Source organism: Diadema setosum, chromosome 8 (genome assembly GCF_964275005.1).
Source record: "Diadema setosum chromosome 8, eeDiaSeto1, whole genome shotgun sequence".
Taxonomy (NCBI): Eukaryota; Metazoa; Echinodermata; class Echinoidea; order Diadematoida; family Diadematidae; genus Diadema; species Diadema setosum.
The window spans coordinates 10,790,264-10,810,033 of NC_092692.1; the positions used below are offsets into that span (position 1 = coordinate 10,790,264).

The window sequence follows — 19,770 nt, forward strand, 5'->3', positions numbered from 1 at the left end:
GTGTCGCTACATGAAAAGTTTTTGAATGCGTTATCTTTTTTATTTCTCGTTGCGGTGTGGTCTGCCCTAATATCACGCACGCGTATCTCGCGGAAAAGAAAATCGAATGATTATGTTTAATGATTTAGTAGGAACATCGGAAGACATTCCTGTGTCTTATCGCGTGATTTAAAAGAAAACATGGAAGGAACGGTTCTCTGCAAAACGGAAAAAGACGTGGATAGCGTGATTCGGTTTTCAGGGTTTCGTTTGTCGCGTGTTTGAAAGCGGCAATTTAGTCAAGAAATGGAACCTCGTTATATCCGATCAAATTGCTTATGTTTTTCTTTATCATGATGCACCGAAATTGTCCTCGTTATAACCGGAATCTCGTTATAACCGAACTCGTTATAACCGATTCGTTCTGCCATAGGTTTACACGCAAAGGAAAACGGGACCGACGCGATCACCTCGTTATAAGCGGTTCCTCGTTATAACCGAACTCGTTATAACGGGGTTTCACTGTATATATATGTATATATATATATATATATATATATATTTATATATAATATGTATACTTACAAGTTTAAATGCAAAAAACAATATATATGCATTTTCATACATTAAGTTTGAATTTGCAGAAAAACAAAATGTTATTAAAACATGGTAATTCACTATGTTCCAAAAAATTTGCTGTTATGTAACAAGTGCATAACATTGTACAAGTGAAAGGATATTTTTTCAAATTTGATCATTACCTTGAAGAAATGTGAAAATGGCATTTTGGTCTTTGCATTCAAACTTCATTTTAATCTGTCTGTATATTATAGATAGATATAGATAAAGATATGTAATGCGTATCAGATCTGAAAAAGTGACTTTTTTCATTGGTATTTCTAAAAGCAGTACATGTAATTGGTTTCTTGTTCTGATGTTGGATGTGATTTGTTCAATGCTAACAGTATTATGGTATGTGAGCTTGTATTGATAACAATTTCATCTTAATTAGTAATTTATTCTCTGGAGGACTAGTGGATATTTGAATTTATTTGGATGTAGGTTTGCCCTTAATATATGACTTCAGATGTTATGCCAGTTCTTTTTTCTCTGTCTTGTGCTGAAGAGATAATGAGGAAAACTATTGTAAGGTCATACAGCGTACAAATTGTACTTGAGCATTTAATGTTGTCACATAAAAAATAATAATAATAATTTCTAATATAATCCTGTCAAAAATTGTCACGTTTTCTCACACTCCTTGCAAAGAAAATAGGCAGTACAATGTACTTATAAACAAATGTTGACCTCTCATAACTTTTTCCCAGTTCACAAATAGGATTTTATTTTCTTCAAAAACGCATTCAAAAATGTCCAGGTCCACATGAACGGCAACAACATAGTTTCTCACATTGCTTCCACAGAATACATTGGTAACAAGCAATCTGGAATAATACATTTGCACTCCAAAAAAATTCTGCATTTGAATACAATATCTACATACAGTATTTACGCATCAAATTTAACCATGGCTACTCTCATCTTGAAAAAGCACTGCGAAGGTTGACTTTCTTTCATCTAATAATTAGTGTTGGCAGAAAAAATCCCAGTGCTATTTACAAAACACACACACACACACACACACACACACACACACACACACATACACACACAATATACCTTGCAGATTAAATCAAGAGTAAAATCTCTTTCCTAACACCATTCATCTATATTCTAAAGACTAAGCCACACTTCATGACCAATCAGAGAGACAACCTGCTCCTTTTTTTTCAAGATTTCTACTACCAGTATTTGCATCTGGTAGATAGAGGGTGTACACCCTGGAGGCAGCACATCAATGTTTGCATGGCTCAATGTAAGTGAGAATGTAATGGTCCTGTTTGTACCTCTTAACTTCACTGTAGTACCATTCTCTTCAAGGAATTCATCTAATGTCAGTCAAACACCTATTTATAACATTTTTAGTGCTCAAAGTTTTAATCTTCATAGGAAATGACTACAGATAAAGCATGGAGGTGGAAGAAAATCTGTCTACTCATGCGAATGTTGACTTACATGGAAGTCAACAACACAACACAAGAAAAGAAAATTTCAGGACTTCCCCATTGTGTCAACCTACACGACTTTGTCAACTTAGACCCCGTTTACAGTGAGCGAAAAGGCCGGGCTTGGCCATGGCCGAGCCTGGCCTTCATTTCAGTGTAAACGTGCAAAAGGCCAAATGCGGGGCCAAAATTGGCCGCGCATTTGGCCACGCTCTGGAGGTGGTCTTGGCCGCGGCCGAGCCCAGCCTTTTCTCAGTGTAAACGCAAACTGGGCCAAATGCGGTACCAAATTTAGTCTGGCTTCCAGACCCTCTGCCTGTACTATTTCGCTATTCAGGATATAAACCCCCTCAATGTCGAAAACTAGTATAGTTTAAGGTGGTTTTGTCCTGCAAAGGATTTTTCCTTCGGCAAAGGCCTTTGCCGAACGGCGACTTCCTCACCACGGAATCCAGTTGGCAAAGGGTCTGGAAACCAAACTATGCCAAATTGCGTTTGTTTACAAGCACAGCGCCACTACGACAAAATATTGAAAGGTTTGAATTAAAAGCCCGGGCCGAGCCCGGCACTGTAAACAGACAGAATTGCGGGGCTCGGCCGCAGCTCGGCCCAGCCCCGCACTGTAAACAGGGTCTTATACCGACATCGATTAATGTGGAGGTTACTGTACAGTGTACCTCATCAAGTTTTGAGTAAGTATGTACCTGATTATGGGTGCTTCTCAGTCTTGGTATGGTATTCTCATGCAACATAGACAACTATATCAATCCACATGAAATTAAAAAAGAAAATACAGTGGACTCCCGTTATAACGAAGTCCTCGGGACCGGCAGTTTTCTTTCGTTATAACGAAATTTCGTTATAACCAAATGAATAAACAATAAAAATACATAGAGTTGATAATGTTGCGGCCCTGAATTTTATTACGTTGTAAGCGGAATTTCGTTAGAACCGTGTTCGTTATAACGGGAGTGCACTGTAATGTGGATCTTGTAAATGTGCAGTCGCTCTTCACATACTTTTATTTCTTCTTTTTTTCCCCCCATAAGGTTGGAGAGTGGCCATCAACTGAATATTCATCTTCTCCCTGTACATGTGTGTAAATTTCATATGCACCCTCACTTTTCTTGTTTCCTGTATTTTTCACTCCATTCATCTGCCCACATAACAGTGGGGTGGGATTTTACAATAGTGTACAAGACTAAATGCTTTGAGTCTTGGATACAGATGCCATATACAGGCAAAGTGATGCACTGCCAGCAAAATTCTGAAGGCTTGGCTCCAAAATCGATCGGTGCACGCCCAAAGCTGTCCAGCAGCCAACCTCCTAGGAGGTGGATTTAATTGAGTCTGCGCTCGTAAGACAACATGATGTCCATCTCCTCGTTCTCTCCAGTGGATGGTGTAAGGATGGGGGAGGATCCATGTCAGTAGGGCGAGGAGAGGAGATAAAGTCCATGGCCATCTTCATCACCTCTTCTGGTTCTTGCTCTTCTTCTTCTGGTTTGATGGGAAGCCATAATCTCCCAGATCCTTCTCCATGAGGTGCTTCTCTGCAGTGGTTTCTGCCAACTATTCAGAAGACAAGAAACAAGCACAAATCCACAAAGATATAAAAAAAAAGAAAGAAAAGATAATATGTACAGATGAAAAGGTAACAAAATATACTTTTAACAAGGAAAAGTAGAAATTACGCGGTGCGTAATATATGTCCCCGCCGGAAGTAGCATTTTGTAGCCAATGTACAATACAGGTCAAAAATCAAGGTCAAAGGTCAAAGAAGTCAAAGGTCAAAATTCTGTGTAGAAGTTTTGAAGCCCTCACCTAGTGCCATCACATAAAACAAACGGAATCGAAATCGGGTTAGAAATGGCGAAGGAGTAGCATTTTGTAGCAAAATGTACAATACAGGTCAAAAATCAAGGTCAAAGGTCAAAGAAGTCAGAGGTCAAAATTCTGTGTACAAGTTTTGAAGCCCTCACCTAGTGCCATCACATAGAGTAAACGGAATCGAAATCGGGTTAGAAATGGCGAAGGAGTAGCATTTTGTAGCAAAATGTACATTATAGGTCAAAAATCAAGGTCAATGGTCAAAGAAGTCAAAGGTCAAAATTCCGTGTAGAAGTTTTGAAGTCCTCACCTAGTGCCATCACATAAAGCAAACGGAATCGAAATCGGGTTAGAAATGGTGAAGGAATAGCATTTTGAAGCAAAATGTACAATATACGTCAAAGGTCAAGGTCAAAGGTCACAACTGAAATTCTGTGTAGAAGTTTCAAAGCTCCCATGCAGTGCTATCATATAAAGCAAACAGAATCAAAATTGGCTCATAAATGACAGAGAAGTAGCAAACTGAACATTTTGATCACACACAGACGCACACAAAGACGGACGGACGGACACACGGACACACACACGTACGGAGCCCGTTTCATAGTCCCCTGCTCGAACTCGTTCGGCGGGGACAAAAAAGAGAGACAGAGAGAGAGAAAGAAAAAGTCCCGAGGATAATACTAAATTCACATTATGTATCAGCCAAGAGTATGTGGCTAAAAAATTAGAGATGATAACATCTCTTCACTATCCCTCAAATGGGTGTTGAATTAAAAGCCAAAATTTGTTGAAATACAGACACAGTCAACTTACTGTAAAAGCAGATATTTTCATGTGACTAATTTTTTTGCGCTTGGCTGGATAAGATGAGTTTTGTGTGTTTTTAATTCCCCTGAATCAAGACATCAACTACTGGAACATAAAAATATTTTATTTTTGCGCTAGTTTCTGGTTGCACGAAATGCGCGAAAATTTCAACACTGCAAAAATTTCCACACTGCAAAAATTTCCACAGTATTATTATAACACATGTACAATATTCTCACAGACGTGTAGAGATGTCAGTTTATCAATGACCATGGTGGCCAATGAGAACTATGAGCCGACATATACATACTACGTAACATTTACTTTAAGCGTGTCACAGTTATAACATCTACATCAATTTCCTATAGAGCCTCAACATCTAACATCTAACATTGACTTGTTATGTAAATGCACAAGATATGTCTTCCCTTTTACATGAATTACGCAGTGAATGCATTTTTTTTTTCTCTTTCACACTTTTGACGGACAAGTAATTGTCAAATGTAACATTTCACCTACCATATCAAGGAGAAGTTCAATCTTGAGTTTGAGGAGGTTGTTCTCTTCCGACAGGGACTGGTTCTGCTTTCTCAGCTTGATGAATTCCCGCTGACTGATGCCACCAGAGGGCCCAGATTCTGACGGCAAAATGACACAAAATACATTGTTGGGATAACCTGGCAGCACACTAAACCTACAGACTTTATTACCGAGTCTGAAATACTGGAAACCCTGCCAGCTGATGTCCAGTGTAATGTTCACACTGACACATTCATGAGCAAATTCGTCAATGACATCAACATTCCTAAACTCTATGAAATGCTGACAAATAAAAACTAAAGAGAATATTCTCTAGCGAAAAAAAAAAAAATCCCCTAACTTCTAAACCCAGAGAAAAAATACAAACGTGGCCATCCCCTACATCTTTACATATTACCTTGGTACTGATCAAATACCAAAGCAGATTGTGTTGTCAATATTGAAATTCCTTGTCAACCAAGAGGTGAAATACAAAATCATAACAAAAGTGTGAAAGTGACCTTAGTGTGCATCCATTGCACCAAGTAGTCGATGTACTCATGCACACTAAAATTTTCACATTCTCTTCTTGTTCTATTTGAACTACAAAGCATTTGTATTCAGGTCCAATACTATTACTATAGTAATAAAATCTGATAATTTACTTTGTACTTTACATGTCACAAACTGCCAGAGCTTTGTGAAATCTTAGATTGAGTGCATGCTTGCAATTAAAAATCAATTCTGAGTATACCCAGAGAAGTCTACTGTACATTTAACTGTATCTATTTATGCATGTGTCTATCACATGACGTACATTACATACATGCTCAACTGAGATGTCAAGATCAAGTGGATATCTAGTGTGCTTTATTTGAAAGGTCTGTGGTTTGATCTCTCCTATTGGATTTTAGGGCCCCACTTTCTCTCTCTCTCCTTTCGTCCTTTAAAACAACAACTATTGGATTTAGCAAGCATGCCAATGTAACAGTTCTCCACGGAGGCTATGATGACATAATAAGAAGTAGGGTAATGATACATAATATTCATTCAATGACAAGGAGTTTGAAGCTTAGGACATCTGTGCCAAACGATGAAAAAAAGGGAGGAAGCTAAAGTGCTGATTAGCGAATAAACAGGGAAGGTTTACAATGTTGATTATCTTACCGGCTATCCACATGCCATTGTCTTCATCAAACTTGAGTTCCTGTCCACCAAGTTTGACCTTTGGCTGGCCATAGGTCATTCCATACTCCTCCTCCCTGATGGAACTCTCCAGCCGATTCAGATTATTCAGGGAGGCTGACCGACGTGGCGGTGTTTTCTTGGTGTTGAACTTGTTTCCAAGCAAAGGCATTTTGCCTTTTTGTAAGTCTGGTTTGAATGACAATGACAGAGAACATTGATGCTGAGCCACTTGTCTCCCCCCCCCCCCCTTTAATAGAATGCCAGTAACACTTGACGGAAGGAGTCATTCTTTTTTTGACACAAGATTTAATTTACTCAAACATTAATGTGTTGAGGACAAGTCCTGAGTATACTCTGGCAGGTGCCTATATGGGAAATACACGTCATAGCAAATCAGTCCATCCTCAATGGTTTAAAATATGTCAATAGGTGTAGAAAGTTGCTAAATCTCAGAGCTCACCGAGTATGAACTATGATTATTTTACTTTGTGGTCTTGACAAGTAGTCTTAACCCGCTGAGGACAGACTGATTTTGCTGCAACACGCATTTCCCATAGACTCCTGTCTGAGTATATTGGGGACTCATCCTCAAGGGGTTAAAGACTATCTACACCACTATACTATGCAATGTAGACAATTTTGTCAACAGGTTTAGCATGTACTAAGATGCATTCAAGATTTCTATTCAATGTACAAAACTCACTTAGACATTATGGAGTAGCACTAAACGTTTAACAAGCACTTGCCCAAATGCCTGGGGCGAGTGGAAATCAGGAAGGTGTTTTGGAACAATGAGAGAAAATGTTGCCCATATTGGACAAGCAAATGGGCAAGCAAAAAGTTTGAAGCTGGTGTTCTGTTGACTGTAGAGGTTCTAGTCTATGATTACTAAAAGTCGTGAGAGCTAGATATGTACGCTGCGCGCTGCGACTGCTCACATAATGCCACAATCACTGACAATGGACAAAGAAGATTTTGCAGCCCATAATTGATAGTTCTGATGTGATAGACTCTAGTCTAGTCGACGTCGATCTCGGCGCTTCCCGAAGACCGATTTGGTTCAAATTTACGTGAGTGATTTTCCGAAAATAAGCTATCAAGTATATTCTGTGACTTTGGTGCTATATGGGTATGCGGAATTTAAGCTCTCTTCTAATACAGGTGTATCAACAATGAGCATTACCATACATTAGCGCCCACTACCTACACAGCTGAACACAGCACAGCGGTGCACCGGTGCTAGTCTAGTGCAGTGGTCTCTAACTAACACAGAATATTACGAGTCGGATTATACCACTTGCAACCTGCTAGTACTAGCTGTCTCCAGCTGTCATAGTCGTCGAGAGTTTTCAACGCCAACAATTTAGAGAAAATATAATGACAAATTTGTTTAAGATGTACATACTACACATTCAGTTCCAGGGCTGCCAACTCTCACTCATTGAGAGTGAGACTCACTCATTTTGGTCCTTTCTCACTCTAAAACTTTATTTCATTTGCATGCATTTCTATTGATCTCACTCATTTTGACTCCGAAATTATAGCATTGGCCTATGGGAGTCTCACTCTCAAGTACTAGTAGTTTCCAATGTTGGCAGCCCTGCAGTTCGTCAGTTGCTAGTCAGTTGACGGTATTTTGTCACTTACCTCTCGGTTACCTGACCCCAATCTAGCTTCTAAACGTTAGACTCTATCGGTAAGTCAGTCACAGTGTACGCAGAATTTGGTGTACGCGCCAAGCCGTAAGAGGGCGTGACATCCGAGGATTACGCAGATCCTTCTTTCCTGAAAAATAAATATTAACGTATTACTAGTAGATGAATCATATCATAATACCATGAGCTTACATTCCCACCTTAAAAAAAAAAAAAGTATCGGCTGATAATCTGACCCCCCCCCCCGAAAAAAAGAAAAACCGCATACATTGTTTCCAATAATTTTGTCATATGAATGAAATCCGGAAAAAAAAAAAACAAACCAAACAAACAAACAAACAAGCAAACAAATTTCTGCAACAAGCACGCTGTGTGCGAGGACCGATTCATATCTGTTCAAATGTATACAAATAACTACTCAAAGGGAACGTGTGTGGAGCTGTCATTAGTATAAAGAGGCATTCTTCACATAATGCTGGGGCTGTCGTGAATAAAATGGTAATTAGGCCCTTATAACATTTATATATATATATATATATATATATATATATATATATATATATATATATATATACACACATATATATACTGTACCCCCTGTTTTCTCTTTCTCCTTTCTTTACAGTATCATTGTGGAATATTGTGATTTATAATCGTATTTATTTTTGTATGTAACTGTAATCAATGAAGACATAAATTAAGAAAAAATCCCTAAAACCTATTATCACTTTTTTTTTTTCAAATTCAAAATGAAAATAATGCCAGAGTATACCCACCACTTGACTAATCAATCAATTTCTGAAATGTAACCAGAAATCACTGTATCATCTGCATGTAATCAAACACTCGCCTCTTCCATCGGTAACTTCACAAGTATGATGCGACAATAAAAGGGTATAACAAAACACGTCCCTGGGGCATGCCTTATAGTGTCACAATGTGAGCGTCAAGGATTTTCGAGCAACCTTGATTCTCGCGTCTGATTCCTGCCTTTTCAAATTGTAGCAATTCGACACATTGATCATTGAGACATAAACACATTCATTTCCAGTCGTTGATTCCTCTACGTGCATGGGTCATTCATTCTTTGTTTGTAATTTGCATATACTGGTTCATTTCTAATTACTCCGGCGTCTGAGCAGACGGTTCACATTCATGTTCGGCAGAATACGCACCGGGAAATGTACTTAACGTCTCGCCGGGAAATGTGTAAACCTCTAACTTTGCATCAACGGGCATGTGGAAACATGACGCCGGGAAATGCATAGGGCCTAAAAACGTTAAATTTTTATGGGAAATGTACAAACGCATTCGGCATTTGTGCAAATCATTATAGATGGTAGATAAACTCAGTATCAAAGCTGCGCATGAAACTTTTCCATTTTCGGTTTGTTTGTTGTTTTTTTAAACCCCTCGAAAACCCCTTGACGGGCTTTCACTAAACTTACATGTAGCAGGAAGCATCCCTAGGGCATGTATATAGGGTGATAGTATCTCACTCGGCCCCGGCGGAGGGTGGGGGAGGGTGGAGCCTCAAAGTTCCCCCTCCACCCCCCCCCCCCCAAATGGATTTATTATCTTATTTAGAACCATACAGAAGAGATACGGATAAGTTTACTTTATGAAGACATCAATGACTGTATAAGTTTCAAGTTTGCTTATGGCAGGTGGGGGGGGGGGGTGGTGCAAAACTTTCACATTTTCAGCTCCATCTTGAAAACCCTATGAGAGATCTTCACCAAACGTGGCAGGTAGTATGTAGCATCGCTATAGGGTAATAAAAACTCATTTTGTTAGAAGGGGCAACAAGTCTTTGGGTGGGGGAGGCTCTTATTTTAGATATTGTAAAAAAAAAAACCACACACACACACACACACACACACACACACACACACGCACACACACACACACAAAATCTTCTTTACAACCAGAAGTGACGGAGACATTTCCCTTCATAGTCCTAATCAGTGGCGTATCTAGGGAAAACGGCGCCCGGGGCAAGCACGAAAATTGCGCCCCTAATTTCTGAAAAAGTGTTCAACCCCAACACCATCCCGGTAGGGACTTTAAACAAAGTCCACATGATGCTTTTTCAAGCACTTAAAAGGGATCTTTTGAGGGTGATTTAAATGTAATGAATTTTGATAGATTTTGGCGAGCGAGCGCAGCGAGCGAGCCGAAAATTTTTGTATTTCAGCTTACAAAACATGGAATTCTTGTCATTTTTTGCTTACCAAACCTTACAATTCTAATCAAGATATAGTGACGGCCTTATAGATAACGATTTATACCAAAAAACTGAGGACTTTAAAAAATACTCTAAATTAGTGCGCGCGAGTGAGCTGAAATTTGTTATATATATGTCCTCGTCATCATCACGTATTGTTCTTATCTTTTTTATATAAATTTTGGCGAGCGAGCGCAGCGAGCGAGCCGAAAATTTTTGTATTTCAGCTTACAAAACATGGAATTCTTGTCATTTTTTGCTTATTAAATCTCACAATTATAGTGACGACCTTATAGATAACGATTTATACCAACAAACTGAGGACTTGAAGAAATACTCTAAATTAGTACGAGCGAGTGAGCCGAAATTTGTATATTTCTGCGTCATCATTACGTTTTTTTCTTATTTTTTTAAATATTTTTTGCGCCCCCTCCCCCGTATGTTCGAAACCGTTGGCGTCCTCTTTTGATCCAATCGGCGATCGCTTCAGAACGAAGGAAATTGCAGTCGCTGCTCCGTGTAACATTTTTCCTGCTAAATATAAAATGACATGAGTGAACACAATAGACATTATCATTTTGTCCGCGTCATCGTCACGTTTTGTTCTTGTCTTCTTCTCTTTTTTTTATACAAATTTTGGCGAGCGAGCGCAGCGAGCGAGCCGAAAATTTTTGTATTTCAGCTTACAAATCATGAAACTCTTGTCATTTTTTGCTCATTAAATCTTACAATTCTAATCAAGATATAGTGACGGCCTTATAGATAACGATCTATACCAACAAAATGAGGACTTGAAAAAAATACTCTTGATTAGTACGAGCGAGTGAGCCGAAATTTGTATATTTCCGCGTCATCATTACGTTTTGTTGTTATCTTCTTTGATTCGGGGTTTTTGCGCCCCCCCCGTATGTTCGAAACAGTTGGCGCCTTCTTTTGATCCAAATGGCGATCGCTTCAGAACGAAATTGCAGCCGCTGCTCCGTGAAACATTTTGCCTGCTAAATATAAAATGACATGTGAACAGAACATGGAATTATTGTGTGAACACAATAAACATTGTCATTTTGTCCGCGTCATCATCATGTTTTGTTTTTATCTTGTTTGATTTGGTTTTCTTCCCCCCCCCCCCCCCAATATTCTCCCTCCCCCCTTCCGGGCGAGGGTTTTTGTTTTGTTTTGGTTTTTTTTTTTTTTTCCTTCTTCTTCTTCTTCGTTTTTTTTTTCCTTTTTTTTTCTTCTTCTTCTTCGTTTTTTTTTTTTTTCGTTTTTTTTTGCGCCCCAAAGGAGTGGCGCCCGGGGCACGTGCCCCCCTTGCCCCCCCCTAGATACGCCACTGGTCCTAATGAACAGCCACGTACAAATCAATTGAGATGATGATGCCGTTAAAACTCATATTTCCCTCAGTCTCCTCCATGAATAAATCCTCACTGTATTTTTTTTTTTTTTGCTGATGTGTATAGACCGGTTCTGCTATGTATTCAGATTTTATGCATGCTTCGTTCACAAAAGTTTCCCTTAACAACAACAAAGTTTACCGGAGGCCTGCCCTACCTAGCAACAACTAAGTGAATTCCAGCCTAGCATTAACTTTAAAGGGATAGTACAGTATTGGTGGAGATGAAAATTGGGCTTTTAACTTTTTGCGAGATACCAAGAAAACACTTGTGATATAGTACAGAGCATACCATTTTAAGAGGAATTCAAAGTTTATTTGATGAAAATCGGGTTTGAAATGACTGAAACGTCCAAAAACAAAGTAAAACAAAGCGATCGTAATTAAGTGTGGGTCCCACATTTTATTAGAATTGCTCTTTTTTTGGATACCTCAGCCATTTCAAAACCAATTTTCATCAAAAAAACGTTGAATTCCCCATAGAATTACATGCTCTTTCATATTTCATAAGACGTTTCTCATTATCTCACCAAAAAATGTCAGAAACCTGAAATTAGGTCTCAACCAAAACTGTACAATCCCTTTAATGGAGGGAGCAGGTGAATGGAATGGTTCGTTACAAGGCTGTAGAAAAAGAGAGAGTGGTAGGTATGTAGCATCGCTATAGGGTATGATAACAACTCATTTTGTTAGAAGGGGCAATGTCTTTTGTTAGTCACATTAATATGACAGAAACATGCAAGTTATGCTGAGTCAACAGGAAGGTGAATTCCAATGTCTTTTGTTAAACATTTCAGTACTTTAGCAATGATTGACAGATGAGGTCATCTCAAAAATATTAACATTGATTGATTTGGAAGGATTTTTTTTTTTTGTGGGCGTTCCCAAGTAATCTGAAGAAAAATAGAGGAAAAAAACTCGTAAAAAATATATGAAATGTTTCTAGATATTTGTTTTACCGCAAAAGTGATGTTGAGAGTATCATAAATCAACACTAATCAACATGCATTTGGATTTCAGGGCCCCTTTAATCTTTTTCTCGTACTGTGTCGGTCGATTGCATGACGTCCCGTCGACGAAAGATTGCGTTTTCCGAATATTTGTATTCCTTGAGCCCTTCAGAATTGTTTGAAAATACTGTACATGTACACAGGTACACACTATGTGTACTAGCACAATGGCAGGATCGTACTTGTGAACATTCTAGAAAAAGAAAACAGTAGATGCCTCTCATTACAAGTACAGTAATAAATTGGACTGCTATAATTCTATTTATACATTGTATCTGTAATGAGAATAACAATGATAACTGCAATAAAGATAACTAACTTATTATAAACTAATCAGGGGGCCTTATATACAAACTAACTAATTAACTAGGTAACTAACTAAATCAATCAATGATGAGGAATAACAATGATGATGATTATGATGATAATACTAATAATAATTTTTGTGTGTGTTCAACATTCTTTATTATGTCTTTAAACATTGTACCATTCAGAGCGTATAGGTTGTCACCTAAAATAAGAAGAGACGCATTCGTCACGACACAGACTAATTCAAAGTGTCACAGTTTGAGTGATGTTTAAAAATATTTTCTGAATTTATCTCGAATCAAAATCTTTTGTATTTGTCTCTCAGACAATCATTTCTATTAGCTAACCAAATTCTCTCATTCTTCTGTTTTTCTTCCTTATAATATATATCTCTCTCTCCCTTGATGTTCAATCTTCGCCTGCTCCCTTCTGCTTTGTTACGTGACCCACACTCCTGCGCATGACACTCTCACTCATTTCTCTGTATCTTCTCTTTCGCCACTCCTTGTTCTTGAGCTCAGCTCCCTCCGCGCTCCCCCCTCCCCCGCTGCGGAGTGAAATGAAATTTGCAAGGGGACTCCAATAACAGGACAGACGTTCTGCCTTTAATGGTTTGGACGCTGAATCAAGTTTGATCCTCCTCAAGGTTAGAAAGGATATTAAGAGGCGGCGACGACGAATGATTCCAAATTATTAATAGACCTCTCTTAAGCGATGATGCTCAAGATTTGGTAATATCGATGAAATGAACATTGACCCTATCTTAGCAATATTGCTATAATATTACAAATAATTAGCAGACGATGACAGTGAGCGTCTTCGAACCTCAACCGCTCAAGGTAGCTCTAAGAGGCGGCTTTTTGGGTTGGGGGAAAACGATCAAGATAGAAATGTGACGCTCGATGTCTTTTTGTTGCTTTTATCAATTAAAAAAAACCCTGTTATTACAGATATTTTAGAGACGATGACAGTAAATACCTTCGAACCTCAAAATCACTGTATATGTGTAGGGGGTGATTCGTATCGTGACTGATGGGAATAATCCATCGAGTGAATTATTAATTGTTACCTCCGACATCTTTATCTCAAATATTTTTTATCTCTTCTTTGATGTTGATTATCCTATTTTTACTGTTCTGGCACCATGACAAAGTTCTATTCCTTTAAATTCGCCATTTAAACTCAAAGTATTTTCCTGATATATTAAATTCTCCAAAAACTTCAATGAGGTAAAAAAGTCCTGTCCATTTTAGAGACATACGATGTACACGAACAAGCATCTTTTCTTTTTCCTCTATATCTCCCAAATGACAGTAATGTATCACCGTCCTTTAAAGCGTTAAAACGAAATGAATCCAGCCAAAAATTGTGAAAGTGTAGCTGTAATGCTGTTCTGTTTTGTTTTTATTCGAGGCTTGAGAATCATTGAGGGTATTCCGTTGCAAGTATATATCACGCTTGAAAATTAAAGTTGTGAAAAAAATTCTTTCTCAAACTAAAAAGAGAATAAAAGCAACCAAACAGAAGAATGGAAACGACAAAGCATGGAGTTTAATGAGCGGCAAATCCTTATAAAGCACGTACCTTGTTCAGCGTGATTAATGTGACGATGGAGATGGATTAAAGTCATAAAGTCGCTCTCCTCTCGGAACATCTGTCCACCGGTCGGCGGGACCAGGATTGGGAGGGTAAAATTGTATATATACAAGGTATCCTGAGCAACGTGCTACAGACTCATCCTTAGCAGCATCATCATAGACCCACCTTCCACGTTTTCTTTTGGTCTCACAATCGACACAGGTCTTCCACCAATTTAGCAGGTAAGAATCTCCGAGCGAAAGTTGAATGTGTTCATGAATTTTGTTTGCTCTGACATGTCTGATGTATATTTTAATGTCGTGCAAGAGGTGTATCAATCTCTTGAAGGTATAGACGCTTGTTGCCATGTGGCAGGTTGCCGTTATAGCTAAGTGGATACGACCATGGACTCTAAATCATGAGATCACTGGTTCGAGACTCCTTTGGCAACAGTGGTTGTGTCTTCAAGGGAGCAGGCACTCTATCCCCATTTCATTCCTGGTCCTCAGGAGGCCAGGGGACTTACAGTTGTCGGCACTGTGGAAACTTGCTCGTAAGAATCCAAATGTTTCCTTTGTGGCCACTTTAAATAAATCCAGACAAAGAAGCTAAAAACGTGAATCAAGATAAACATGCAATCTATACTTCCAATCGAGAATCCCGACCGTAAAGCCTACAGATGGTATATCCTCTTCCATCGAAAATGTCAACACAGTAGCAATACCATATAGATTGAAAAGTTTATTTTTGCCAAATGTTACTTTCTCATAATTGCCTAGACAACAAAAATAAGTGCTTTGTTTTGTTTTTAGAATCAATGTTTCCTTCATATACATGTACAATTCGTATCGGATGGAGTAACAAGAATATTAATTTACAGCGATCAAAGTTCGACAGGGAACTCATGCGTAGGAACATCTGAAAGAGACCGTTACTATAGTATCAAAATTGGTGGATGTTTCTTTTCAAAAAGCCTGTAGCAACGAACCATCTCATTCACTTGCTCCCTCCAATTCTAGTTTCTTCGGCAGGATTTTACTTGACGTTCATCAGTTGTTGCTATACAGGGCGAACCTCAGGCAAGCTTTATAGTTGTTCTGCACAATCTTGTGTAAATAAAGCATGCACAAAATTTCAATACATTACAAAAAAAAAAGTTATATTCTAGTATGCGAGCCATATGAAAATAGATGTGTATCAGTATGTGACTTGGGTTTTCCGATTTACAAAACTCTCTATAATTTTATAGAAAATTTTACCGGAACGGCTGGTGAGCAGATTGTAAGCCGCATAACATACCCAGCAAATTTGCCTCTACGTGAACTGTTACTGATAGTCTCTACCTTTCCAAAATTTTAAACAAAATTAGGTAAATTAGGTAAACTTGACATTAATTTCATCTCTTTTTCCGGCATGTCAATTAGTGTGTCCCAAACCTGTCGCAACCTGGGTGTAATGCTAGATTGTAATATGACTATGTCTCATCAAGTTTTTAGCATTTGTAGATCGTAAGATACCAACTTCGTAATATCGGCTTCATTAGAAAATATTTGAACGGCTCTTCTATCGAAAAATTAGTCCATGCCTTGATATCTTCTAAGCTCGATTTTGGAAACTCTGTCTTATTTAATTTACCACAAACTCAGCTCTCCATGCTACAGAGGCTTCAAAATGCAGCAGCACGCATCATCACACTATCCAAGAAGCACACTCACATCACCCCTATTTTGAGATCACTTCATTGGTTACCAGTCAAAGATCGCATTATTTTTAAGATTTTACTTTTGACTTTTCATTGCATTCAGGGCGCTGCTCCTCAGTATAACATTGACTTACTCCATAATTACATCCCTGTTAGATCTTTACGCTCATCCAACTCCGGTTCTCTGATAATTCTAAGATTCACTACAATATGGGGCACACGTGCCTTTGGCCATGCTGCTCCCACCTTATGGAATAACTTACCTTCAGCCGTAAGAAATTGTTCTTCATCAGACTCCTTTAAAAGCAGTCTAAAAACTCACTTGTTTAAAGCCTCAATTTGACTACTTATTACATGTACTTGATATTTGTATGTCCTCTATCTCCTTCACTTTCTCTTCCTTCCGCGCCTAGAGCACTCTGCAGAGTGGATTTGGCGCTATATAAATCATATCAATTATTATTATTATTATTAATTGTTTTCAGTTCATTTGATATAGTGCAGTCGATACTGTAATTGACTAATTAGATGTAGAATCATGGAGGTGTGCTTTCAGCAAAGTGTCTTTGAGCTGGCTTGTGCAACCTAGAAATGGATAATGATGACTATCAACCAACATGACAAATCAAGTAATGGATAATTTAAACCCTAGTGTATGACTGATACCAACTTACTGTGAAGTTATACATCTTAAGGGTACTGTATACCATTGGGAGCAGTGACTTCAAACATGCTTGAGATCTCACATTATTGATGCATATGTATAGGTCAGTTGTATCACACACACACAAAATAATACTCTTACCATGCAAACATTTCGCAATAAAGTCTTAAATATAAGGAGATATCACTATTTTTCTCTTTAAACCATAACTGTAGACGGTTTAGTGTAAAAACATTTTTATTATAACTATTGTTCACATTTTGTATATTCAACAATACATAACATGTATACTCTTTTAATTTTTTACATTGGTAATTACAATCCCTAACGCACATTTCAGAACTATTTTGAATCACTAAAGCTGGGTTTTTGTTTCATCTGCAAATGGTAAATTATGCCTTTGATATCACATATTTTAATCTCTTAAAAAAATGTTCGTGATGTTTCTCATCTTGTACTTTGATAAAAAGTCCTCTCCTTTTCTTGTCGACGCTTTCGACCACAGAATGAAGGTCTTCGTCTTTGCCATCGCTGTCGCCGTGCTGGTCGCTTCCGTGGCCGCCACACCCGAAGAGCTTGACGATCTGGAGCAGGCTGTGTACGGCTCGGAGCCGATGGTGAAGAGAGGTCGATTTGCCTGTGAGTTCTAGACTATTTTGTTTTATTTCAGTCATGAAGTTTGTAAGTTATTTGTTTGTAAAAAAAGAAAAAAGTTATTTATTTCTTAGATGTCGTCAAATGGAACAACAGTCTGCCTTTTCTACGAATACTTTTATGATTTGTAACCGGTTTTCTTAGCTATTATGTAATTGTATGTAAAGTGCACTCTCGTTATATAACGAACACGGTTATATTGAAATTCCGGTTACAACGAAGAGAGATAAAAATTCAGGCCCTAACATTATCCGCTCTGTGTTTGTTTTTACTGTTTGTTTGGTTATTACGAAATTTCGATATAACTAAAGAAAAACTGCCGGTCCCGAAGAATTCTTAATAACGGGAGTCTACTGTTTATGGGAAGACAGTAACGAGGCAGGTCCATTGTATAAAAAAAGCCACTATTTACCATTGGGACCAGTAATTCAAAAATGTTCGGGTCATCACATTTTGATGCGTATTGTGTAGGTCAGTTGTATCATAAAACATCCTATCATACGCAAATTTCGCAATAAAGCCTAAAATATAAGGAGATATCACTACTTTTCTAAATAAACCGTAATTGTATAGGTTTATTCTAGGAACAATTTCAATAAAACTATCGTTCACATTTTGTATATTTACAATACTTAACATTGATTATACTGATAAATATTTTACATTGGTTATTTCTATCCGTAACTTACACATTTTAGAACTATATCCAGTGTTAAACCTGTCAGTTATCTTTCAATATGCCTCCACTTGCCTTTCTCATACAGTCTGCACCGGACTCCACGGTGAAAATTGCATCTGTGACCGTCGCTACAGGCGAAAGGACAACAGGAGATACCTCAGTTGCCGCGCCTCAGGTCTCGGTGAAATCGAAAACATCTAAGCGTAAGTTTTTTGAATAAAATACGGTATGATTCGTATTGTACATGAAGACGGCAAGACACGAAGAGAAAGAGAGCATGATAGGAGGTCGAAGAAAGAGTAAGGCGGATTCTTGCTTTGCAAGAGTTTCTCAGCACTCGACATACACAAACAAGTTCAATGAAATACACGTATCCTAAATCTGTCAATACCACGAGGCCTATGCCCAACAGACAAGAGACAATACCTGCACAACATGCAGTTCTCCACAATTTTGAATGATATATGTTACCATCAGGAATTTTGTTTTCACTACACAGTTACTGACTGGCATAAAAGGCGCAAAAGATGCGTTTTGAAAGGTGATCCATCATTATTCTTGCACACTTCCTTGTTACACCCTCGTTGAAAGTTATCTGCATCTTACCTTTGTTTTGTTTTTTTTTTTTTTTTGGACATCTTTGCGTTGTATAAGACGATTAATCAGAAATGATAACGATACTCCGAGACAACGTCGCAATCATGCAATTTTAAGTATCGAAAGAAAATGTCATTTATGGTATACCTTCATTTCCCTTTTCTAGAACACGCGAATGTGAAAATCAAGGGTCTGGTCAACATGGATACTAACACTACGCCCTCTGTAGTCTTCCGTGTCGCCAACGATGCTCATTTCCCCCGAGGTGTGACGAGAATCTCCAGCTTATGATAATAATCCTACGCAAATTACCCTGACGTTCGCAGCCGTGCTCCTTGTCGGACTATCATTGACTGTTATCAGTATGTTTCCCCGAAACCAAGTGTACGTTCGTTATGAATGAACCCAGTTTGCCAAAAGCACAATGTCAAATAAACTATATTGATTGTATAACAAAGTATGACTTTTACAGTTTATTCGAGTTATCAATGTTGATATATATAGCATATATGTATATATATATGAATATATATGAAGAGTTTGTTCGCAAAAAGTCCATATTTGCCGAATGGAGATATTTGCGATTAAAGGTCCAGAAAAATAAAGAGAATAATAAGAAAATTTTTGCTTCTTTTGCCATAAGTTCAAAAATGTAACTTATTATGTAGTGACCAATATATCATTTAAAAGGTATTATTTTGTACTTTATGACAGAGACCGTACTTCAAAATCTTCAAAAATGGATTTATCGGTTTTTGCGAACAAACTCTTCATATATATATATATATATATATATATATATATATATATATATATATATGTGTTATGTGTGTGTGTGTGTGTGTGTGTGTGTGTGTGTAATGGTGGCGTGTAAAAAGAAAGTCATTCATTATTCGTTAAGTTCACCAGT

General features: G+C 38.0%; 2 protein-coding genes across 2 annotated transcripts; one reads left to right on the plus strand and one right to left on the minus strand.

The window, feature by feature from the left end:
- Positions 1–1,627: 1,627 nt before the first annotated feature.
- LOC140231527 (protein chibby homolog 1-like) lies at positions 1,628–8,120 on the minus strand. The gene is made up of 4 exons (XM_072311661.1): positions 8,040–8,120; positions 6,372–6,578; positions 5,205–5,323; positions 1,628–3,617 (listed from the first exon to the last, which is right to left on the minus strand). The coding sequence occupies exons 2-4, from the start codon at positions 6,559–6,561 to the stop codon at positions 3,516–3,518; spliced, it is 411 nt and encodes a 136-aa protein (XP_072167762.1). The 5' UTR covers positions 6,562–6,578; positions 8,040–8,120; the 3' UTR covers positions 1,628–3,515.
- On the plus strand, positions 7,360–19,231 carry LOC140231528 (uncharacterized). The gene is made up of 4 exons (XM_072311662.1): positions 7,360–7,462; positions 17,436–17,569; positions 18,349–18,466; positions 19,027–19,231. The coding sequence occupies exons 2-3, from the start codon at positions 17,437–17,439 to the stop codon at positions 18,462–18,464; spliced, it is 249 nt and encodes an 82-aa protein (XP_072167763.1). The 5' UTR covers positions 7,360–7,462; position 17,436; the 3' UTR covers positions 18,465–18,466; positions 19,027–19,231.
- The last annotated feature ends 539 nt before the right edge of the window (positions 19,232–19,770 follow it).

Coding starts and splice junctions, on each gene's coding strand:
- LOC140231528 (XM_072311662.1), top strand. CDS start 17,437: ATGAAGGTCTTCGTCTTTGCCATCGCTGTCGCCGTGCTGGTCGCTTCC. Junction 17,570..18,348: donor GAAGAGAGGTCGATTTGCCT/GTGAGTTCTAGA, acceptor TTTCTCATACAG/TCTGCACCGGACTCCACGGT.
- LOC140231527 (XM_072311661.1), bottom strand. CDS start 6,561: ATGCCTTTGCTTGGAAACAAGTTCAACACCAAGAAAACACCGCCACGT. Junction 5,324..6,371: donor CAATGGCATGTGGATAGCCG/GTAAGATAATCA, acceptor TTTTGCCGTCAG/AATCTGGGCCCTCTGGTGGC. Junction 3,618..5,204: donor TTGAACTTCTCCTTGATATG/GTAGGTGAAATG, acceptor TCTTCTGAATAG/TTGGCAGAAACCACTGCAGA.